General features: G+C 40.9%; 1 protein-coding gene across 4 annotated transcripts in view; it reads left to right on the top strand.

The window, feature by feature from the left end:
* Nucleotides 1-25,627, top strand: part of GK (glycerol kinase) — a 73,340-nt gene that overhangs the window by 5,657 nt on the left and 42,056 nt on the right. For all 4 annotated transcript variants that reach the window (XM_088028844.1, XM_088028843.1, XM_088028846.1 and 1 more), the window contains exons 2-4: nt 5,069-5,142; nt 7,260-7,366; nt 16,424-16,501. In XM_088028844.1, the coding sequence (XP_087884970.1) occupies nt 5,069-5,142; nt 7,260-7,366; nt 16,424-16,501 (259 nt within the window). The remainder of the gene's footprint in view (nt 1-5,068; nt 5,143-7,259; nt 7,367-16,423; nt 16,502-25,627) is intronic.

Raw genomic sequence — 25,627 nt, 5'->3', positions numbered from 1 at the left:
GAAAGAATCTGAAGCAGACTCCCCGTGAAACAGGGAGCCCGTTGCAATGGACTCCATCCCAGGACCCTCAGATCATGACTTGAGCTGAAAACAAGAGTCCAGCGCTTAACTGAGCCACCCAGGTGTCCCTTCAGTATCATTCAGAACTTAGATGGTCGCGATTCCCTTTTCTTTTAACCTCTCTTCAGTTTGTAATTGCCCTCCCCATAAAACGGTCTAGAACTGATAAGTGATTTGGGCTTAGAGATGAATATAGCACGGGTGGCTTTGAACCCTCACTACCACCAGTCAGTCATGCTGTCGGCTGGTGGTAGTAACAGCAGTAACGGGGGTGCCTGGGTGGCTCAGTCCTTAAGTGACTGCCTTCGGCTCAGGTCATGATCCCAGGGTCCTGGGATCGAGCCCCGCATTGGGCTCCCCGCTCAGCGGGAAGCCTGCTTCCCCCTCTCCCACTGCCTGCCGCTCCCCCCCTGCTTGTGCTTTCTCTCTCCGTGTCAAACAAATAAATTAAAATCTTGAAAAACAAACAAAAAACCACAGCAGTAACAGTAATGAAAATAGTCATGGCAGCACCAGCAGTGGTCTCATCATTTGGATGCATACTGTGTGCCTGCCCTGTGTGAAATACTTTCCATAAATTCTTCCATTTAATCCTTTGACAGCTGGAAAAGTCAAGGTTCAGAAAAGTTAAAGTCAAACCGCTGATGTGAGCAGGACTGGAGCTTGACCCCGCACCCCCAGCTCTGTGTGCATCCCAGGCCAGTGCTCTTTGCCTCCGTGTTACACCAAGCGTGAAGTTCTCATCTGCCTCTCTGCCCAACACAAAATTCTGCAAACAGATCTCTCTCTCTCTTTAAAATTAAAATATAACCAACATATAACATAGCATAAGTTTAAGGTATACAAGGTGTTGTTTGATCCATATGTATTGTAATACAATGACTACAGTCGCATTAATACCTCTATCATGTCACAGAGTTATCATTTCTTTTTCGTGGTGGGAACAATTAAGATCTAGTCTCTTGGCAACTTTGAAGTTTATAATACAATGTTGTTGGCTCTAATCACTATGCTGTGTGTTAGATCTCCAGGACTTACCTATCTACTAGTTCCAGGTTTGTGACCTGAACAGATCTCCTTCTTTAAGCTGATGACCTACAACATAAGCAACTGCCCACTGGGCATCTCTACGTCTATGCCTGAATAACACCCCAAACAACACATTATCTAAAATGAACTCTGCGATCTCCTTAACCCCTTTGTGTGCCACAACGACCATTCCTACCCTATCCCGTGTCTTGTAAACACTGCCTCTGCCAGCCTGTCCCGTCATCCATTGAATGTCCCTCCTTTTCCTTTACTCCTCCCCCTTCAAGCCCTTGATGCATCTAATTGCTTATATCCTAAATTAAATCTCTCTCAGCGATGCACTTCAGCTTCTCACTGCTGCTCCCCCTCTGACTGCAGCCCTCAGCTTTCTCACCTGGACCCCCCCACACACGTGGTAGCTGCCCCCCCCCCCACCTCAGCCTCGCCTCCCATCCCTTCCCAGGCCCACACGCACCCCCTTCCAGTCCACCTTAAGTCTTAGCCTAGAGCTTTCCTCTTTTGATAGCCCCTCTCTCTGACTCCCACGAGTCTGGGTGAGGTGTCCTTTCTCCTTTTATGTCCTAAAACTCCATATTTGCTGCCACTTAATGGAGGATGAAAAGATCATAATTCATATTAGCATGGTTTTGTACTGGAAAAGCACGGAACTGGCATTCAGAAAACTTAAGAGTTTAGTCCTGTTTGTGAGTATTATCCAGTCTTCTGGAGCTCACTTTGGAATGTATGAGAGCATTACATTAGGGCCATGGGTTTCAGTTTGTGTAATCATTTGTTTTTTACCATAGGACTCCATTGTTAAGCTCTTTTCTGAAAGGGCCTAAATCTGGAAGCTAAAATCGATAAAATGTGAACTCTGAGGTATGGCGTGGCCCAGAGGCTCAGCTGGAGCTCCCTGTCCCTCCTTCCCAGCATCTGAAGGGTCCTGGAGATGCAAGGAGCACATTTTGAAAATGCTGGCCCACAGGATCCCAAAGATCTCTTCCAAGAAGCATAGACTCCTTGTGCCTTCAAATATGCCTTTTAATTAATTTTCTTAAAGAGAGCCTTCGATTCTGTGCTGTTGTGCATCTGAAGTTTTAACTGACTTTTACATTTGGTGAATTTCAAATCTGAAAAGGGAGAAAAAAGTGAGGAACCTCTGTGTAATTTTGAGGTCTTTCTCCTTTGCCACCTAATGAGTTTTAAACAATGAGCATGCTAGAACTTTTATAAAACTATATAGCCACCGCCATCTCTAGTTGACAGTGGCTTTTGAAATCTGCTGGAAAACATCAGACTACCATTCTCGCTACTGGGCACTGTGCTCTCATATAGAGTTCGTAACCCTCCAGGCAGAAAGTATTGTGGAAGCATCGTTAGCCTTCTCTGTACATTTGTCCATCTGCAGACAAATGGACAGCCATTAAGACTCTTCACAGGAACCTGGATGTACAAGAAAAACAGTACTGCAGAACTTCACTGTCCTGTACAATAGCTGCTAGCCACATGTGGCTATTGACCACTTTTGATGTGGTTAGTCCAAATTGAGATGGACCGTAACCATAAAATATATACCAGATTTCAAAGACTTACTTCGAAAGAAAGTAGCAGGTCTCATTAATAGTTTTTGCTGTTGATCACATGTCAGAATGATAATTTTTTTAGGTATATTGGCCTAAATAAAACATTAATAAAATTAATTTCACCTGCCTCTTTTCACTGTTTTTTTTTTTTATGAAAAAACTTAAAATTACATAAGTGGTTTGCATTATGTTGGACAGTGCTGCAGTAGGAAAGTTGATGATTCTAAAAATACCTAGAAAGTGTCCCATAAACTTGGAAGTGTTGCACAGGGTCAGCTCCTAAACCTCTAAAGGTGGTGTCTATATTCTGCACAGTTTCAGAACTCTGAAAAAGTAAGGAGGTCCAGGCTCCATCCTGTTACATCCAAATGCTGTGTGATCACCAGCATCATGGTCTAATAAGCCAAATGGAATTTACCAAACTTCTTCCCTTTTCTCTGCCTATTCCAAAGGCCTACAAATCCATTATTAGTATAAGGGTCCTGAAGTTAGCCTAGTAAAAACTACTAGATGATGGAACAGGGATCCTACTCCAGGTCTGCTATTGAGGTGTTTATGAATCCAGCCGACAAGGGACACCTTGTCTCTTAACTCAGAGTCCTTTGGGGATTTGTGAGTAGACCCTGGGCGCAGAAGTAGTATGGATAAAAATAATACAACTGTGGTTTCCTATTAGAGATTTTCTGTCACATAACCATTTCTCATTTGATTTGATAATTTTTCTCCCAAAAAGTATCTGGTAGACCATATTTCTTTCAGACATTCAACAAATATTTATTGTCAGCCCTATGCCAGGCACTATTCTAGGCCCTAGCGATAATTAAAAATAGGACAAATGGAGTGAACATCCTAGAGATACACCCCAATGCTAAGTTGTAAATTGGGGGAGGGCACCGGGGTCGCTCAGTCGTTAAGCGTCTGCCTTTGGCTCAGGTCATGGTCCCGGGGTCCTGGGATCGAGCCCCGCATCGGGCTCCCTGCTCTGCGGGGAGGGCCTGCTTCTCCCTCTGCCACTCCCCCTGCTTGTGTTCCCTCTCTCGCTGTGTCTCTCTCTGTCAAATAAATAAATAAAATCTTTAAAAATAAATAAATAAATTAGGGGGATATTATTTGGGGTTCTGTCAAGTGCCTTTTATTTACGACATGTCAAGTTAACCTTTGACTTGTAAGATACTTTATCTCCTCCAAGGACTTGAGACTTTACCTTCTTGCGTTCATTATATTTATCACTTCCTCCCGAAAGGGAGATAGTGTGCTGGGGAGGGAGGGCGGCAGCCGCTCATGGTGTGTTTTCTCTTCTTACTTTCCTTTTCACAGACTGCATTGAGCAGGTAATTTTCTCCCACAGGAAACCTAGCCATGGACACACTTTCTTACCTAATTGGATGTAACTTTACCACTGTAATTACAGTGATTTCAGAAATTGAGTTTAATTAAAATATGAATCCTGACTCTGAAAGCCTAAGGACTTTGGTACTCAAGTATACGTACACACAGGTGAAAAAGAATGTCTATGAGAAAGGGTGGCTAAGTTTTTTTTTAAGATTTTATTTATTTATTCATGAGAGACAGAGAGAGAGAGAGAGGCAGAGGCAGAGGGAGAAGCAGGCTCCCCACTGAGCAGGGAGCCTGATGTGGGACTCAATCCCAGGACCCTGGGATCATGACCTGAGCCAAAGGCAGATGCTTAACTGACTGAGCCACCCAGTCACCCTGTTTTTTTTTTTTTTTTAAGTATTGTTTTAGTAGTAGTAAAATTGTAGAGGATTGTAGAGCACTTCTTTGGTAGCTTTCATCCATTGGTTTAAATGTTTTATACCAAAAGTCAACAATCCATGACACTATATGTCACAGGGAGCACACTCAGCCGGATGGATGGCAGGAAACACTTTTCCCCTTGTTGATAGGGTTCTGCTTACCTTTAAAAGAGCTAGATGCATTGCTGCACTTCCCTCTGAAAGAATTTATGCAGTGCCCTTCTCTGCCTGGGCATCTATGACTCTTTGTGTCTCTATATCCAAGATGGAAGCAGAATGGAACCTTACACCATTATCATCAGCATTTTGCCGCCTCTCTCTTATTCTTGGTTTTCCTTTCTCCCTTGAGATCCGTGCTATTAATTGCTTGATGTATTCAATTTTCTACACCTGGAGCCAGTCTTTTTGTTGTTGTTGTTGTTGTTGTTTTAAAGAATAAGGAATTGTCCCTTTAGCTTCACGTTCAATAGATTTCTCTTTATCGTGATTCTATCAGAAGAGAAGGTAAAACATCCTGTGTGGCATTTCATCTGATCGGACTTTTTCTGTCAGTGACTGAGAACTTAAGCTGCTGAATAGCTTTGAACACCTTTGCTCTCTACATGCATTTTCACCCTAACGTTGCAATATGTTTTTCAGGTTTTCAATTCAAAAACAGCTGAACTACTTAGTCATCATCAAGTGGAAATAAAACAAGAGTTTCCAAGAGAAGGGTACGTTTCCTGATTTAATATGTAAAAGATACCTCATGTTTTTTATTAATCCATCTCCCCTTACCAGCCCTCTGGCCTTGTAAAGCAAACTTCACCAAACCCCTCCTGAGAAGACTCGAGAGATAGGTTTTTAGTCAAGGAAAGAAACAATACCTTGGTGGCTCAGCAAAAACACGTGGGTGATTGATGGCTTGGGAATTCAGTGACAGGAAAGGAAGGGATAATAAAGTAGTAAGGCAAAGGAGTATTAAATATCGGAAATTCCACAGTGACTTTGAAGGCATTTAGTTCTGTGTCCATCCTTGGTGAACACTGCTTTGCTGATTGGAGTATAAGCATTCACATCTCTTACCATCGAATGCTAAAGTCATCCTTCTTGGGAATAATGTGCATATGTAGTTAGTTGTAATTGAATAGGATGTTAAGTATATTATTTAAAATTTAATGATGTTTATGATACACCCACTTCGAAAAACTGTGGCAGTTTCTTAGGAAATCAGCCATGTATCTGCAGGTTCTGCTCTTAGGAATTTATCCAAGGGAAATGAAAGAAGAAAGCATATGGCTGTAGAAAGACATACATGAATGTCTATAGAAGCTTTATTCATAATAGCCCAAACTGGAAACAACCCAAATGTCGGTCATCATAGAATGAATAACCGTGAAATACCATGAGGCAGATTTTAAAACATGAAGTGATGCGTGCAACAACATGGTTGAGTCGTATTAATACCATGAAACATGAAAAAAGCTGAACACAAAGGAGTACATACTACATGGCTATGTCTGAGATAATAAGAAGAGACGAAAGTAATCGAAGATGATAGAAACCCAAAAATCGGTTGCCTGTGGAGTATGTGATTGACTTGGAAAGAGGCATGAAAGAACTTTCAGGAGTGACAGGAATAATTCTATATCTTGAGTGGGGTGTTGGTTGGATGGACACATACATTTGTTAAAATTCAACAAATTGTATACTTTTAATCTGTTTTGTTTTACTTTAAAATTTAATTCAATTTAAGAAAGAAAAAAAAACTTGATGCCCTACCAAGTTTTGGTATTTTCTTTCCATGAAAAATGATCTCCTGCATTTTAGAGAATTACTTTAATAATAAAAGCTATTGATGTGGTACTAGCATTAGAATGACTGTCCACAGACCTAATCCCAGTGCAGTTTGGAGAGAAAGCACCTGGGTCTTGAAGGGACTGAAGTTAGAAATATGTGGAAGGAGATTAGGTTTTTAGAAAAAGAATTTAGAGACGACTCAAAGCTCAGGAAAGCCAGTCAGGCTCAAGGAAGGCCAAGAAGAAAGGCATTTGGAATTCCCTTGTACTTGCAGATTGTAGGGTAGGACTTTTAAAATTTGGGTCCTTTCTACTTGTGGCTTTCCTCAATTGCCATTTGTTTTTTCCACATTTCTCTTCCTTGTCATTTATTATGAGCCTTTGATCTTTCTGAGGTCCTTGTACCTTACCAAAATGGCACCAGGATTGGGTCTGAGAACTGGGAGCAAGCCCTTGTCTACATGAAATAATTACTGGAAGAAACTTAAATTTTTTCCCCTAAATTCTCACAAAATCGTTCGGGAGAAAAATGGCAAAAGAGATTAGTATACTTCTTTGACTTTTCAGAATTCATTTTGCTTCATAAATAAATAAGTACATACACAAATAAGTAAATAAGTAGATCAATCAGTCCATCCATCCCAAGAGTAATATATATATTTCAATCTACTTAGAAATAGCTAGTGACTAGTGAATGCCTGCGAACGGTTTATCAAAATTCATCAAAGCCACAGGATATAAAGAATTGGGGAACTCATTTCTTATTGAATTTGAAAAAATTATTTAAAAGTAGGTAGAGTATCTGCTACTTGCGGTCATTACTTGCCTTCTTTCAAATGATTAATTACTATATGAAGAATAAGAAAAATGTAAGGGAAATGGGCTTTTGTTTAAATCATTTGTTTAGAATATTGGCGATGCTTTCCTTTACTAATGTAATTTTCTTTGATTTATGCGCCAGCCACACCCTCATAAGTGCACATTTCTAGAGAAGTAAATTACATTTGTACTGCTTTCTTGTGGACTAACCAGATACATTCTTTTGTTCAAAGATGGGTGGAACAAGACCCTAAGGAGATTCTGCAGTCTGTCTATGAGTGTATAGAGAAAACATGTGAGAAACTTGGACAACTCAATATTGATATTTCCAACATAAAAGGTATTTCTAAGAAAATATTTTTCTCCATGTATGATTATCTCAATCAAATTCACTCATTCCTTCATTCAGCACATAACCGAGTGCCTGTGCAGTAGCAAGCAATTCTTTGTGAACCAAGGATGCAACAATAAATGGGAAGATTAAGGTCCCTGTTCTCATGACGCTTTTATTCCGGTGGGTGTGAGCCCAACAGTAAGAGCAGACAAATACAAGCTGATCTCAGATACTGAGAAGTACCATGCAGAAGCTGAAACTGAGTGACACAGTAGGGTGTGCCTAGAGAGGCTTACTTTAGTTTAGATGGCTAGAGAAGGCCTCTCTGAGGAGGTGACACTTTTGCCGAGGTCTCACAAGCCAAAGGGGGCCAACCATGCAAATAGCTGGGAGAAGAATGTTTGAGGAAAAGGAAGCAGCATGTGCAACGGTCCTGAGGTGGGAACACGCTTGGCCTGTTTCTGGGTCAGAAAAAGGCCAGCGTGTCAAAAGTGGAGTAAAAGAAGGGTGAGGGCAGGGGTGCAGCAGGGGTTTCAGTAGGAGCAGAAATCGGGGAAACGGATGGGGCCTTGTCAGCCATGGTTAGGAGTTTGGGTGTTGTTATTCTTAGTATTACAGGGGGCCGGCCGTGAGAAGGTTTGAAGCAAGGTGACAGGATGACAGGATCTGACCTGCAGTTTGAAGACAACTTCCTCACTACAGTGTGGTGAAGTCGTGTAGGTCTGGGTGTGGACACAGGGAGACCGGTGTAGAGGCTGCCGTGGAAGTCCTGAGAAAGAGGATGGTGACTTGACTGACAGTGGTAGTGGGGGAGGTGAAGAGAGGGGGCAGAAGTTGATAGATGGGAAGTCAGGGTAATAGAGTAGTGCTGTCAGGGGAAGTGATGGGTCAAAGATGATGCTTGGGGTTTTTGCTGGAGCTCCCAGATAGACTGGGGAACAGCTGGGGGAGGGCGGTTGGAATCAAAGCATGTCACAAAGAGAATCTCCCCGAAATAATTGAGAGTGTCAGATTATTACAGATCCCTATGAATTCCAAGTAGTTTTATTGTTTTTAAAGATTTATTTATTTGCGAGCGAGAGCACGAGCAGGGGGAGGGGCAGAGGGAGAGGGAGAATCTCAAGCAGACTCCACCCACTGAGCCACCCAGGCGCCCTCTTAGCTAGTTTGACTCTACATAAGGGCAGCCATCAGTTGGTGGTGAGGGTGCCTTGATTCACATCCTGTTGGCTCTGAGATTTACCAACACTCCTGAGTTGAAACTTTGATTATTTATTTATTTTGGTGGAGATGCTGAGGAGAACCTTTGAATTTGTTTTCAGACTTTCCTCTATTTGTATTAATAAAACTTACTTAAAAAAGACTGGACCAGGGGCACCTGGGTCACAGTTGTTTAAGCGTCGGACTCTTGGTTTCAGCTCTGGTCGGGGTCTCAGGGTCGTGGGATCGAGCCCTGCTTCAGGCTCTGTGCTCAGCGGGGAATCTGCTTCGGATTCTCTCTCCCTCTGCCGCTCCTGCTTGTGCTCTCTGTCTCTCTCAAATAAACGGATACACCTTCAAAAAAAAAAAAGACAATGTTATCAAAACCTTTCATTCAGCACACTTCACGTGCTGGCTATGCTGGGGAAACAATGGAGCACGAATAGGGTCGTGCGGCTAACAGCCAAGTGAGGGAGACACGTGATAATGCAATGACAAATGAATGGAATATCCTACCCTTGTTTGTCCCTACATCTATGTGGAAGTGCTTCAGACTTCTTTTAGAGCTGCATTCAACAAGTTTTAGATGAGTCGTGCATCAAAGTGGTGGTTGGTTGTGTCCTTGAATTGTTCTCACAGCTTTTGCAGCCTAAACCTAGCTGCAAATGAGGGAAAAGGACTTATTGGAGGTCAGGTAGCTGTCTGTTATTGGATAACGGTGTTCATTTTCCTGAGCCACACTGGTAACTTCACAGACCACTTCACTTTTTGTTTTTCAAACCACCTCACTTTTTACTTCCTGTGTAGCAAATAAATCAGATTTTCCAGCTGAAGAGCAATTTATTTATAGTCTTACCTGTTAATCATTAAGAGTTTAGGGGCGCCTGGGTGACTCAGCCGGTTAAGCGTGTGCCTTCGGCTCAGGTCATGATGAGCCCCGCGTCGGGCTCCCTGCTCAGCCCGGAGCCTGCTTCTTCTTCTGCCTCTCCTTGTTTGTGCGCACGCGCTCTCTCTCTCTCTGTCTCTCTGTCTCTCTCTCTCTCTCCCCCTCCCTCCCTCCCTCAAATAAATAAATAAAATCTTTTAAAAAATCATTAAGAGTTTATCATAGCTGGTTGTATTTTTTTTAAGATTTTATTTATTTATTTATTTTTAAAGATTTTATTTATTTGTCAGAGAGAGAGAGCGTGACAGCACAAGCAGGGGGAGCGGCAGGCTGAGGGAGAGGGAAAAGCAGGCTCCCCGCTGAGCAGGGAGCCCGATGCGGGACTTGATCCCAGGACCCTGGGATCATGACCTGAGCTGAAGGCAGATGGTTAACTGACTGAGCCACCCAGGTGTCCCTTATTTATTTTTTTTTAAAGATTTTATTTTTATTTTTAAGCAATCTCTACACCTCTCTGCACCCAGCATGGGGCTCCAACTCACAACCCTGAGATCAAGTCACATGCTTCCCTGATTGAGTCAGCCAGGTGCCCCTAGCTGGTTGTATTTCTTTTGCAAATTCTAGTTTGATTGGTGTTAGTTGTCCTGCACCAGAAACTTTGTGGATTTCAGGTCTGGATGAACAGTGTCACCAAAACTAAAGTTCACTCTCCAGCTCAACCGCACACAGGAGTCCAAGACAAGTAAATAGGCTGCTTCTTTCCTTAAAGAGTTGGGAAGCTCTGTTTGCCTGTGACTGGGCTGAAGGAGCTACAGAGTATATAAAGAATTAAAGTTCCAGATACCCTCATTCATCCTCATGTGATAGAAGCAAAACACAACATACGCCGCTATAATCCTGAGAACATAGGTGCACCTGGCTGGCTTAGTTGGTAGAGCATGCAACTCTTGATCTTGGGGTCGTGAGTTCGAGCCTCAGGTTGAGTATGGAGATTACTTTAAAAAGGAATTAAAAAAACCGAGAGCATAAAATTTTCAGTGATTAAATTCTCTTGTATCAAAAGTCATTACCACACTGTTAGAGAAAAGGGAAACCCCCCACATCCACTACCTCGCCCTGCCAAACATATCCACACATATTTCTGTCTTCTATCTACTCTCAGGGGGTCTCAGAAAGACATCTTATTCTCCAAAATAGCTTCCCAGCTGTGGTGCATCTCATTTCCAATTGTTATAAGATGCCTCAAGCACACATTTTCCAGAGACTGTTTTTCTTACAAAGCTTTAGACCTCTTTCCACGTGGCATTTTTAGTAGCCCCAGAGTCTCCCTCCGGGGCTCTTACTATTTCGCTTTGGGTGATTTTAGGGTTGGTTTTTTTTTTTTTCCCCCTAAAAACATGTTCCAATTATAAGTTACGATTTTATTTTCATTAATTTTTGAAGTGGCTCTAGGCCCAACACAGGGCTTGAACTCACGACCCCAAGATCAAAGAGTTGCATGCTCTACTGACTGAGCCGGCCAGGTGCTCCTGATTTTATTTTTAAATAAGGATGCCTACCGTCCATAATTCTACCAACAACAGTTATAACACCCTGTAGTATTTCCAAAGGCTTTTTCTAAGTATATTTTCTTAACTGTCATTATAACTTTTCACAGGCAATGTTAAGCAAAATTGAACCAGAGATTCTGAGGTTAGCATTTAACTAGTTAATTTTACTGGAAGTGCTCATAGCTGAGAAAAATACCTCTTGAGAAGGAATGTACAGGTGAAGCATGAACCTCCTAGATACAGTGTACTACATTGGGTTTTATATATGTCAATGATGATAGTATCTATAACTAAAAGACTGTGGGGCCAGGAAATCATATATACTTTATGCATGTAACTTCTCATATGCTCCTAAATGGGAGATAAACCCAAGGTGGAGAATTACAGAACCTCAATGTGTACTTCTGAGAAAGAGGGAATGAAAATTAGGCACTATTAAGAGAAGCATGGGTGCTGGAATCAGCAGTCAGAAAAGTTCTGTTTTTGTTTTGTTTTTATCTTTTATTTAAATTCAACTTAATTAACATATATTGTATTACTAGTTTCAGAGGTAGAATTTAGTAAAATTTTGTTTTTGTTCTTTTTTTAAGCACAAGTGGGGGGAGGAGCAGAGGGACAGGGAGAGAAGCAGATTCCCCGCTGAGCAGGGAGCCCAACATGGGGCTCGATCTCACAACCCTGAGATCATGACCTGAGCCGAAATCGGATGCTCAACTGACTGAGCCACCCAGATGCCCTAGAAAAGTTTTCTTTAAAAACAAAACACAGGGGTACCTGGCTGGCTCAGTGAGGTAGAGCATGTGACTCATGATCTCAGGGCCGTGAGTTCAAGCTCCACATAAAAAAAAAAAAAAGAAAATCTTAAAAAAATACAGAGGACTTCAGGGTAAAAATGACAAGAAGTTGGAACACTGAAAAAGTTCAGAGGTACCTTATAAGGCCTGTGTGCCCTGAGGAGAAACCAGTAATGGAGATATGTTTATGGCTGCGGGAGAACCCTGAGAAGCTCTCTTGCTGGACTTTGTCTGCAAGAAAAGCAATTTTACTTCACACAAAGGAACTGAATTAAGATAGAAGGGAAAGAAGGAGTGGTCAGGGAGGAACCTGTGACCAATGAGTCAGATAGAAAATAGCCCTAGATTATATTCTGAATATAAGTTAAAATGAGCCAATAAAGAAGGGTAACCCAAAGGGCAGAGGAAAGTGATTCAGAGACTATAGCTAAGCGAGCCCCGCCGGTCTGTTGATGGAAAATTAATGTAGTGAGGAAGAATGGGAGATTCTACTGGACCATGAATTCATTGTGATCCCACAGTGTGAAGTTGTCACTAAAACTATCATGTTCACAGTATTCCAATTTAGCAGTCCATTGCTGAGGTCCCACTGAGTTCTCTGGCCTCTGTTGTGCCCCCAGTACTCCTGGGCACTTCCTTTATGTGTCCTGCTTAGCTCAGTCCCATTCTCTGCAACTATTAGTCCAACCTCTCCTCAATAATATTGATGACAATGAGGGGCACCTGGGTGGTGCAGTCGGTTAAGTGACCGACTCTTAGTTCCGGCTCAGGTCATGATCTCATGGTCGTGGGATCGACCCTGAGTTGGGCTCCACATTCAGTGTGGAGTCTGCTCTAGAGTCTCTCTCTCTCTCTCTCTCTCTCTCTCTCTCTCTCTCTGCCCCTCCTGCTCGTGCTTTCTCTCTCTCTCTAAAATAAATTAATTACTTAAAAATAATAATATTGATGACAATGAATGGAAGCAAAAAGGAACATTTAGTAAGCAGTTACCATGTGCCGGGCACTGTCGTAGTACGCGTTAACTCAGGGATTCCTCATTCTCACCCTGTTAGGTGGGAACTATTACCTCCGTTTTACAGAAGATAAAACAGATTGAGATCCAGGATCATGCTGCTAGGAAACAGGAATTCGAATTTGAACCCTAACAGTCTGGCTTCAGAGCCTGAGCTCTAATTGAATAGTGCCCCAAACTCATGATCCTATTTTGCCTGAGCCCATTTGAGCAGATAACCTTGTGTGCTACTTCACAGAGAACACTGAGGCTCTGAGGGCTTAATTCCTCATTTCCTATTCCTGTACTTAATACCTAAAACTCTTACCCACTTCCCCACATCACAAGGAAAGCAATAGCCTTCTGTCCTTCTGGAGGCTCCTCCCTCCACCTATGCATTAATCTCATCCCCTCTTGTCACTACAAGAATCAAGACCATGTCCCATTGATTTCCAGCTCCCCTGCCCCTTCTGCACATTCTCCTTGGTCTTCCATCTTTATTCCTACAAACATTAGTGTCTTCTGTTTTTAAGGAAATGCCCCCAAATCTCTTCCTTTTACCCTGTGACTCTAAGTTTCTTGAAGTAGACCGTCAGTCATCTTTATACCTTTAGAAAAGGTGTTCTAGTAAGTAAATTTGCATTTGATAAAGGTTATTTAGATAAACTGTTAGACTCCCTAAGGAAAAAAGGGCTCAAATAAATAAGAAATGAAAGGGAGGAAGTTACAACTGATACCAAAGAAATACAAAGCATCATAAGAGAATGCTATGAACAATTCTAGGTCAGTAAGTTGGACAACCTAGATGAAACTGATACATTCCTGGAAACCTACAATCTTCCCAGACCGAATCATGAAGAAATAGAAAATCTGAATAGGCCAAACATTAGCACAGAGTTTGAATCAGTAATCAAAAACTAAACTAAAAAGCCTCTGCACAGCACAGGAAACCATCAACAAAATAGGCAGCCTACTAAATGGGAAAATGTATTTGTAAATCCTATATCTGATAAAGGGTTAATATCCAAAATTACAAAGAACTCCTACAACACAATAGCAAACAGTCTGATTAAAAAAATGATCACGGGACCCAAATGTCATTTTTCCAGAGAAGTCCTACAGATGGCCAACCGGCATATGAAAAGATGCTCATCATCACGCATTATCAGGGAAATACAAATCCAAACCACAGTGAAATATCCCAGCACACCTGTCAGAATGTCAGTTCTCAAAAAGACCGTGACAGCTGTTGGCAAGGACGTGGAGGAAAGGGGAACACTCGTGCACTGTTGGTGGGAATGCAAACTGGTGCAGCCACTGGGGAAAACGGTATGCAGGTTCCTCAGGAAAGGAGAAACAGAACTACCACATGATCCAGCAAGTCCACTTTTGGGTATTTATCCAAAGAAAATGAAAACACTAATTCGAAAAGATAGATACACCCTTATGTTCATTGCAGTTATTCACAATAGCCAAGATAGGAGCAACCAAAGTGTCCATTGACGGATGAGTGGAGTATACAATGGAATATTATTCAGCCATTAAAAAATGAAATCTTGTCATTTGTGACAACATGGATGGACCTTAAGCGTATGCTAAGTGAAATGTCAGACAGAGGAAGACAAACACTGTAGGACTTTACTTTTATGTGGAATTTTAAAAAACAACACAAACAAAACTCATAGATGCAGAGAACAGAGTGGTGTTTGCGGGTGGGAGGGGGGCAAAATGGGAGAAAGGGGATGAGATACAAGCTCCAGTCATAAAATAGATAAGTCATGGGGATATACTGTACAGTATGGCGACTATAGTCAACAATATTGTATTGCAAGTTATGTAACTTTGTATGGTGACAGGAGGATACTAGATTTCCTATGATCTCTTTACAGTGTATACACCTACCCAATCATGTTATGTACCTGAAACTAATGTCAATTATAGACCTCAAAAAAATACATATTGCTCATTCTCCGTAGGCCAGTTTTCATTGTTCTCTATTACACATAAAATCTCCTTAAAGTAAAATCTAAGTAATTATGTTTTTTATTTAGATTTTGATGTATTGTTTTAAAAATAAACTGTTGTTTTGAGCTTTAAAAAGAAGATTATTTAGAACAAGGAACTATTGGTCCCCCTCAGCTCTGTGCTGGTCCGAACATTCCTGTTGTGTTTTATTCTGGGTGTACAATTTGAACAGTATGGACAAAATTGTGTGTTCCTAGGAGGGGTGGTGAAGGGATTTTAAATCATGCCACATGGAAGGGTGCCTGGCTGGCTCAGTCGGGAGAGCATCTGACTCTTGATCTTGGGGTTGTGAACTTGAGCCCCATGCTGGGCATAGGGATTACTTAAAATAAAACTAAATAAACCATGCCATATGGTGGGAGTAGCGGAAGGAAACTGGACTGTTTAGCTTACATGGGAAGAGAAGACCCCGGGGGACAATATAGCTGCCTCAAGGTTGTGAAAGGCTCTCATGTAGAAGTATTAACCTTCTTCCATGTATCTCCAAAGACTACAGCTAAGATCTGTAGGATTTTTTTTTTTTTAAATAACAAAGTTGTGAATAAAGATTGGTCTGCCTCGAGAGGTAGTGAGTATTTTGTCCCTGGAAGCTCTGTCTGAATGGTCACGTGACGAATGGTTTTGGGGGAAATTTAAGTGGAAGACCTGTTATTGATTATATAGCCTTTAAAGTCGGTCCTCATCTTACGTTCTGAGAGAAGAGAGTTCGATCCTTCAGGCCAGTGTGTTTGACCCAGGCTGCACAGTAGAATCACTTGGGGAGTTTTAAAGAAAAATACTAACGTTCAGCTCCTACCCCTGTCTGTTAAATTGTAATGTTTGGGTCATGGCCTGGGCACGGATACTTTTTTTTTAAAAGCTCTCCAGTTGATTCGAATGTACAGCCAAGTCTGAGAACCTCTGATTTAGCTGAATCAAGCTGTTGAATAAAATGGAATGGATTAGTATTTTTACCTAAAATAACTGTAACTACAGCATTTGAGTCATGTGAAGGTCAGTATAATGTAAATGCCATCACATATTGTATTTATGCCTTATTCAAATTCATATGTCTTAGAACATATTCCAATATGGAAACAAAACAATTTCTAAAGAACCACAGTAGGAGGTTGCCCAGCGCGAAGGATTTGATCTGTAGTTGTTTTCTTAAAATGCAGGTGCGCGTGCATGCCCCCAGACGGAAATTGCCTATAGCAATTCGTAAATAAATGGACGAGGTGATTATTGGTCTCCGAAGAATTATAAATTGGGTATTGTAAATTTGGAATTAGTGCATTCCCTTTTTTATAAGCTAACCTGGGAGCCTTTCATTTGGGAGATATTGATCTGAATCCATGTTGTCCATGTGCTCATAGTGAAGTGGGAAGCAGTTTTGCAGAAATAAAAAGAAGCACTTGACAGTGGGTATTTCGACAGTGGGTATTTACTTTTCCCGGAGCCACTCACAGACAGTATATTCAATACCACAATAAAAGTGCCAGATGTTTTCTCGAATTGTTATGTTTAGTTATGCCTGTAAAAAAACAAAACAAAACAAAACACATGAGAATTATTCTCCTGAAGTAGTTTTCTACTTGTTTGACTTGTATTCCCTTCTGTTTAATCTTCTCTTTCCAGCTATTGGTGTCAGTAACCAGAGGGAAACCACTGTAGTCTGGGACAAGTTAACCGGAGAGCCTCTCTACAATGCTGTGGGTAAGCTGTTGTTTGTGTATGTCAAATGCAAGGCCTTTCTCCACTTGCAAACATTGTCACCCTGAAATGTCTGGCTGAGAAAGCATGTAGTCGTGTTTCCTATACTCGGATGGGATGGCCAGAATAGTCCTCTAAGAAATTAGTTGTTCTGTATTTACCATCTTCAGGTGTTTATTCACATCTTGAATTAAGTTTTTCCCTTGCTTTCTCCTTTTCCTGATTATTTGTATTATACAAATGGTTCAGTGTTGCCACAATTGTTTCATAGTCCCTGCTGTTTCTGACACCTAAAAGAGATCTCGCCTCTTCCCCTCAAAAATCAAAATTACTCGTGTGCACAGTCATTTGTCTATAAAGTACTTGGGTACTTGTTCTTTCCATCTAGTAATTTGAATTGACTCATCTGAGGTTATGAAAATAAAATCTTGGGCGCCTGGGTGGCTCAGTCGTTAAGCGTCTGCCTTCGGCTCAGGTCATGATCCCAGGGTCCTGGGATCGAGTCCCACATCGGGCTCCCTGCTCAGCGGGAAGCCTGCTTCTCCCTCTCCCACTCCCCCTGCTTGTGTTCTTGCTCTGTCTCTCTCTGTCAAATAAATAAATAAAATCTTAAAAAAAAAATAAAATAAAATCTCAACATTTTAGCTCCTTCTGCTACACATTTGGCTATTTCAGCAGGGGTTCAAAAACTCAAAATCTCAAATACACCAACATTAGGTATCACATCTTACTTAAATGTAAATGACCTTGAGTATAATGTAGCATACTCTTCGCACATGATATTTGGGCACTAAATGACACTGTCAGTTGCTAAAAGGAAAATTTTGTTGTAAATATACAGTCACTAAAATGCATTATTCTATTCACAAATGGCAAAACACAAGTTTTTGTCAATAAAATACCAGGTTGTAAAATGGGGAATGGAGGCAGAAATTGTCAGAGATGGGATGATTTCTAGAGTGAGCTATTTTTACTTGATAGTTATTTTAGTAGTATAGTTACTTTAGTATTGATTGGAAGAAAGTGATATTCAAGCAGAAAATATACTAAAACGGTGCCTTGTAAGAATAGCATGAAACCTTTAGAAATAATCTTTATAAAAAATTAAGGTAGTTAAAGTTACTGTGTTATCAGAGACAATTTAGTATGTCTTTTGTACTTGTGATAAAAAAACATTAAAGACTCAAAAAATGTCAAGGAATTGCAACCATAGGTCCTGTTACACAAAAGTATGTGTTTTAAATATTTATTTTGTTCTCATTTTCATGAGCAAATCATTTTGAATACAAGTAAAGCAGGATATTACAATTTTAATGACTGATACCTAGGGGGTATTCTTTCATGGATCACTATTTGCCAACTTCTTGAACTAGTTAGGGTTTTACTTTTTTTTTTCCCCTTAGGGAAAAGGAAGGACCTTCTCAAAGGAACCAAAAAGTTCCTGTTAAACTCTAAACTTTGAACTGTAAAAATGCAACTTTGGACTTTGAGTTGTCATTTTAAAATAATGCAACTAGGTTAGTTGAAGTTATACGTAAGGTAGAAGATTTAAGTTAATATTTTACCAGAAATATTTTCTTTTCTGATGTGCTTATATACTCATTTCCTTTTCTTCTACCTTTGTCCCTCTGTGCCCCATCCTATGTGCTTTCCAGTATTAATTTCTACTGCATCTATGGCATATGAAGAACTTTTTTCAGTACTGAACCATGCACATGTCTTGAGAAACTCTTATGTGTTTGGTGCTATACTGAGTGTGTTACGGAGGGTATGAGTTATTGGCCAGTTTTATAAACACTTTGTAATCTACTTTTGGTAAGAGACTAACACAGAATTAGGGAATCGTTGATAAACTATGCTGCTAAAATGAATAGGAATTAGAGCAAATACATATTAGCATGGATTTTGAATTTTGGGCATACCTTTGGGGGAGCTTGAACTCCATCTTAGAGCTTGAAGAATGTGTTGGATTACATTAGGAAAAGGGGAAAATGAAGGCTAGTGTGAACAAGCTATGAAGGTGAAAATGTCTACACATATTTCACCAAAGAGTGAAGAGACTGATCAGATTCGCAGATAGGGTGACTTATTTATTAGTTTTAATAGAACTAGCAGTGATAATAATGCTCAATAAGGGCTAACATTACTGTGTGCTACGGATTGCGCTAAACACGTTGCCCATATTATTTAATCTCAATGATCCTGAAACAGGTTTTACTTGCCTTATCTTACAAATGAATTATGGGGGGAACAGCTACATAACTTGTCCAACGCCATATAACTGTAAGTAGAGGTAAAGCCACAGTTTGAACATAAACCTCTCCAACCCCAAAGCCTATGTTCTTGTTTGGATAAAAAGGGGTTGGTGAGGATATAGAGAGTGCTGAAAGCCATACGCTGGGTAACGTGGGACAAAGTGAGTAATAAAGGAGAGTTTACTTTCCCATATGGTGGAATGGATTGTTTCAAATGCACCTGTCAACCAAGAACAGCTCAAAAAGTACAAAACAAAATAAAACTGTCTGAGGGACTGGAAGGCTACCAAGGCAGTGAAGAATTATGGGACCAAGATCCAGGAGAGAAGGAAAGCCCAGAGAAGTAAGCCTGGCATTCGGTGCTGCTTATTCCCTAGAAATACTCGTAGATTCTATGAGGAGTATCTGAGGCTAAGCAGCATTTTCATAGGTTCATGGAAATAGGGAGGCAAAAGGTAGTCAGGCTGCCGGGGGTAGAGATGAATATGGGCAAAATCCTAGACTTTTGATTGCAACTGTGTAGGGCCAACCCTAGAAGTAAGGTAAACTGGGACTACACTACCCATCACAGGAGTTAAAGCCCAGATTCAAGTAATTTAAAGCACTGAGTGGATTATGGTGATCTAAGATTGCTAATGCTCCTAGCCTAACTTCCTTTCAGACATAAAAATGAACCCTTTCTGGAGGAAAATTATCTCTAGAGTTTTTCATATATGATTTCTAGTTTTCTATAAAAAAATAATCAAGCATACAAAACAAGACATGACTAAAAACCAACAGAAACAAATAACTTTAGAAACCAACCCATAGGAAATCCTGATATTAGAGTTATCAGACTTCAAAGTAATCATGATCAACATGTTCAAGGAATGCCTTGACAAGTTTGGTCACCTTAGCCAAGAGTTGGGAATTTAAAAATAGAAATTCTGGAACTGTATTAAAAACTCAGTTGATGAGTTTTACATCAGATTAGACACAGCTCAAGATGAATTAGTGAACTGGAAGAGAGATCAGAAGTAAATACCAGACTGGAGCACAGGGAGACAAAGGTTTAGAAAACAGAAAAGAATCTGAGAGAAAGATGGGGTAAGGTGAGGAGGTCTAGAATACTTATAATTGGAGCCCCAGGAGAAAAGGAAAGAGAAATGATACGGTTTTTCAAAACTGATGAAAGATATCACAGATTCAAGAAGCACTGTATTTCCCAGGCAAGACAAATACACAGAAAACCATATGTAAACATATGTGGAGATCTGAAGATAAAAAGAAAAATTTCTACGTAGCCAGAGGATATGACCTTCAAGAGAGCTACACTGACTTTCAGTGGAAACAAAGTAAATCAGAATACAGTAGAATGAAATCTTTAAAGTGCTAAATGAATCTATCTTCCATCTAGGATTCTAAACCCGTGAAAATATTCTTAAGTAATTAAGGTGAAATATAAAGGCAAAGACAGACAAAAACTGAATTTTGATGGCATAAAACAATAACATCTTACAATGTTCAAAATTTATTAAGAATTAAAATACACGACAACAGATGTACATGAAAGGAATTTAGGGTAGGTGAGTCTAAACTGTTTTGAGGTCCTTGTATTGTCAAGGATGCATGTTGTAATAATCTCCAAGCAATGAGTAAAATAGTGTATAATTAACAAGCTTATAAAGGGGGAATATTGAATGATTTAAAAAAAAAGGCAAAAAAGGAAAGAAAAAGCAATGTGAAACAGGAAGGAAGGACAAATAGAAGGCATTTAAATCCAAATATGTAAGTAAGTATATTAAAAAGGACGAGATTCATTTCTCTGCTAAAATCTGGCAAAGGTGTTGAGACTACTAATCAGTGGGTGGGATTAGTGCCAAGACAGTGGAGAGAAGGCAAACCAGAGAGACCTTTCAGAGGAAAGTCACAACCTGTATGTTTGTAAATCAGATAGGATATAAAGATAAATGGGGGGGGGGTGCGGAAACAGGGCTGCAAGATTTTTAGCCTCCGAGAACAGAAGGAAATTAAGATTAAATCTTAATTTAACCTTAATAAACCTTAAGGGGTGTTAGCCTGCTTCTTCGAACAAGGTGAGTATTGGACTTGTAATCAAAGCTCATTTCTGGGCAATTAGGCTTGTGGCTCTTGTATAAGGAGATTGTTCAAATGTAAGATGGAGACTTAAAGTCAGTACCAGAGAGGTGAGACTCCCAGTTTATTATAGATGACTTCACTGTAGGAATGAATGTAAATTATTCAACAAAAGTTCAAGTGCCCGTCTGGGTACAGGTTCTATGATGAGCCCTGGGCAGCTAGTGACGAACCAGGCGGGCACCGTGCTTGTCTTTGTGACTCAGAAGGCTAAGGACAGGAATCTGGAAGTGAGAAGGAGGAAGGCCAATAGAAAAGTAGGAGAGAGAAGTAGTAAGTAGCTGAAAAGGGAAGCCACTTGGTCATGACAAGGATAGATTCTGCCTCCAATTTTATGTCACGCAGGAAAACGCTCAGGTGTCATATCTCCATGCAGGTCGCAATTGAGACTATCAACATAATATTAAATCTCCAGCAGCTTTCTCTTAACACAGGGTGGGACTGGCGGAAACAGAATTAGATTTTCACTTATCTTTGTCTTTGAGCTTCTTTGTTTATATCAAAGAATAAATCAAACCCAGCAGTCTGTGGGTTTGATTCTCTCTCTCTCTCCCCTCTTTGTCTCTTCGTCATAAATCTATCACTCTAGGCCTGTCCTCTTCATCTCTCTCTTTCCTCACTCAATTATGTAACTGATTAGCAGCGTTTGTTGTAGACAAGCCAATGAGAGAAGCAGTCTACACTTCTCTTTTTTAAAAAATTGCTTTTTTATGTGGCCTGCTGGTTTATGGCCCTGGGGTCCTTAATAAGCAATCAGCTTACTCACCCCCAGTACCCGTCCTGTTATTGGACCTGAAATCCATTTGGTGTAGAAGTTGAAGACTGAGAAAGGCAATTTTTTTCTTGCTTGCAGTAAAGGTGCGTGTGTTTACTGATGTCTTTTGTAAAAGATACCGTTACAAGCACAGAAAAAAAGTTTAAATCGGTCCATTGAGGCACAGATGGCCTGTTTCATATAGTTTGAGAATGTATGTATTGTATGGTGAGTGAGGTAAACATTGGTGTGGTACCTAAAATAGAGCAGTGTCACTTGGCATCACTGCTTTGCTGTCACTGGGCCCTGATGTAGCCATTGACTCAGATGGGCCTCCCGGCTGGATTGCAAGAACTCTGTGGCCCTGGGTTTTTTGGCTTCTCTCGCCTGGCTTCACTCATCCTTACCCCCGTGGTGGTGCTTTTCTCTCCCCCTCTTAGTGTTCCCTTCATCAGTATTTTTTTTTTTAAGATTTTATTTATTTATTTGTCAAGAGAGAGACCACAAGCAGGGGGAGATGCAGGCTCCCCACTGAGCAAGGAGCCCCATGCGGGACTCGATCCCAGGATCGTGACCTGAGCCGAAGGCAGATGTTTAACCGACTGAGCCACCCAGGCGCCCCTCCACGGACTTCCCTGTACCCCGAAATGCTGCCATTTTTGTAAGCCTTTTCCTTCTAAAACCAACTTTTATTATTAGTTAAGGTCTACACACCTTGCGGTCTGCTAAGTATTTAGTGAGAGAAAGGTTGGGGTTTATAAATACACCACAGAGGAAACCAAGCACAACTACAATGGCCCAACCAAGGCCAGAAGCACTGAAGTGGGAGGGAAAGGCTTGATTCCGTGATGTTTAAGATCTTCATGTGCACGTTTCACTGACACTACCAGTAAAACATTCTGGCCTAACAGCAATGGCCCAACTGTTGCCCTCCTTCTTGGACAGGTTTTGTCACTCTCTATTACAGTTGATGGGTGTGCATACCAAGCCTAGCGCCATATGACCCTTGCTCCAATAGCTTTCTATAGAGCACAATTCATGCTTTAATATAAAAATAGTAGTCCTATTAAAGACTAAAACACAGGGAGGCAAGAGTCACTGACTTAAGACCTCTAGTATATGAAAGAAAAGCACCGACAAAAATCATTTGTCTCGGATCCATTTTTATTTAAATGGTATGGCAAACATTTTTTTCTAAGATGTTGGATTTTGGGTTTCCTGTGGGGCTCCTCGCTGACTCAGTCTGTGACTCTTGATCTTGGGGTTGTAAGTTCGAACCCCACTTGGGTGTAGAGATTAGTTCAAATAAAGTATTAAAAACATAAAAATAAAAATAGGGTGCCTGGGTGGCTCATTTTGTTGAGCGTCCGACCCTTGATTTTGGCTCAGGTCATGATCTCAGGATCGTGCTCGGCACAGTCTGCTTGTCCCTCTCTGTCTCTGCTCCTCTTCTCTCTCTCTCCCTCCCTCCCTCCCCCTCTCCCTCTCTCAAATAAATAAATAAATAAATAAATAAATAAATAAATAAATAAAATCTTTAAAAAAATACAGTTCCCTATGACATATAACTGTTTACACAGAGTATTGCAGTTGTAAACATTGATCATCCTCTTGGCCTTTTTTACTTTTTTTTTTTTAAAGATTTTATTTATTTATTTGAGAGAGAATGAAAGAGAGAGAGAGCACATGAGAGGGAAGAGGGTCAGAGGGAGAAGCAGATTCCCTGCTGAGCAGGGAGCCCGATGTGGGACTCGATCCCAGGACTCCAGGGTCATGACCTGAGCCGAAGGCAGTCGCTTAACCGACTGAGCCACCCAGGCACCTGGCCTTTTTTTTACTTTTTATGTACTGGTTAAACCCTGAGCCAGTGATTAAGCCTGTGTAATCATTTATCAAGATCTGAAGGAAACTTGAGATCAATTTTTTTAACCTTTTCTGGGACTGGATTATATTTCAGAGTATCAGCATGAAAGAAAACCGTAAATGACAGGCTACCTAAAACTTGGAAGCACACTTGTCTTTAAACAACAACAGTGTGGTTTTGTTTTTATTGTTTTGCTTTGGAAGGGAGCAGGGTTTTTTTTTTTTTTTTACTTTTGTAAGATCTAGAATATTCAGCTTGATCCAGATATACTTAATTTCTCCTTATTTCAAGTCCTTTATTACAAGATTCTTTGAATGTCTTACATTTCCTTCAATCCGGGGTAAAAAAATTCTGTGTAGTTTGCAATTAATGAATTCTTCAACTCTGCCCAATTTAAAAAGAAACTGATTTTGATTTCAACTTTGAGGTTTCTGATCTTCAATATTTCTTTATATTCCGTTTAAGACTTGGAATTCATTCTGGCTTACCTGCGTCGTAGGGGTTTCATGCTGGATTCAGACTCTGGGTTCAAATCGTGGCTTTTCCACTTACTACCATTCTGTGCCTGTTCCCTCAACAGTTAAATTGGAGAAATTAAAAGTGTGGAGTTCTTAGGCGTGAGGTAAAAATGAGTGAGTTAATACATGTAGAGTACTTGGAGTGCCTAGCAGATTAGAAGGCTTCAGTAAGTGTTAGCCATGGCCAGTGTCCTGAATGGGCTGATACTCTTTTTAATCCAGGAATGCCAGATGGAATGATTGATGTATACATGACGGGTGTTCTTAGGAGAAATGCAGAGCTTACCTGGGTCACACACACTCATGTGAATCATTGGCATTCTGGCATTTATACACCTAAGAGCTGAAATAGTTTTCGGCCCCCACATTGGGACATATATATGTTTTAAATCACCCCCCTCCCTAACTCTCCGTTTTTCTTTTGGCCCCATGTGATTTCTGAAAATGTCATCAGGTGAGGGACAGTCATCAATTATAGCCTCTTCTCCTTTGCAAGTGACCTCTTACCCAGCTTAATTAATAGCTTAACTTTTGGCAAGTGATAACACATAGCAATGCAATCTGGTTGACTATTATTCTATCTCTTGTGGAGGAAGCAACCTGATAACACTTTGTGTAACTGTCAGCAGTCCTTGGCTCAGGGTGTGCTCCGGAACCTGAGGCCTCGCTTTCACCTCCCTTCCTGCCAGCCCTGTAGCTGGTCACAGTCAGCCCTCCCAGTGGAGATTATTATTTGCCTTTGCTTCTAGTCCATTGAAAATAATTCCGATTATTTCTAGTTAATTAAAAAATTTTTTTTCTTAGGTACGTTTCCCTTCTATTGTTCTAACCAAAAACGATACAAATTTCTAAATATTCCCAAAATCATCTCCTCCTCTGGACTGTAACTACTTCACCAAACTGGCCCTGGTCTGTGGGCATTGAGGTAACTGCATTTCTCTTCACTCTTAAAACTGTTTTTCAGACCAGACCAAATCTAATGGACCTACATTGGATGTGACTTTATTTAATACAAATGAAAGTTTATCGCATCATCCAACTGGGTTTTTTTAAACTTACTTACTTCATGGTTTGAACCATTTAAATCAGATTTACTAGGTCTAAATAAGGGACATGCCTTACAAAAGCAGGCTGTATAGTGTTCTGGACTCCCGAGCATCTGTTTTCCTTCTTCTTCTTTTTTTTTTTCCAAATGACTCTGGAACTTAGCAATCCCCTGTTCCCTCGGGACATGCTTCTCCTGTCTGTGGTGGTGGGCTTCACCTCCTGCCACCCTACCAGGGAAGTGCTTTCTCGGGGCCATGCCTTCCCAGACCAGCCTTTTCCCGTCTTCCTGTAAATTACCGCAACAGAGACTGTGGCACGCTCCTTCGCGTCCCTTTCTAGGGAAGGCTCACTCGCTACAGCACACAGCCTTTTTCAATTCACGGGTTGGGTGAGCGGTCAGTAACCAGCTGAGCCACTTCTCTAAGCAGGGCGCGGATACGTGGCAAGGTAGGGAAGAGTCATCCTGAAGTAGAAGCACGTATTTCCCTGGCCTTTGTCCACATGGATGAAGTCCACCAAACCAGAGCCTCAGACTGCCCTGCCTTCATTTCCTGT

This window comes from Eumetopias jubatus, unplaced genomic scaffold, assembly GCF_037043125.1.
Source record: "Eumetopias jubatus isolate StellerSeaLion01/CBP00866 unplaced genomic scaffold, mEumJub1_p1.0 scaffold_11, whole genome shotgun sequence".
Taxonomy (NCBI): Eukaryota; Metazoa; Chordata; class Mammalia; order Carnivora; family Otariidae; genus Eumetopias; species Eumetopias jubatus.
This window is presented reverse-complemented; position numbering and strand designations above follow the sequence as displayed.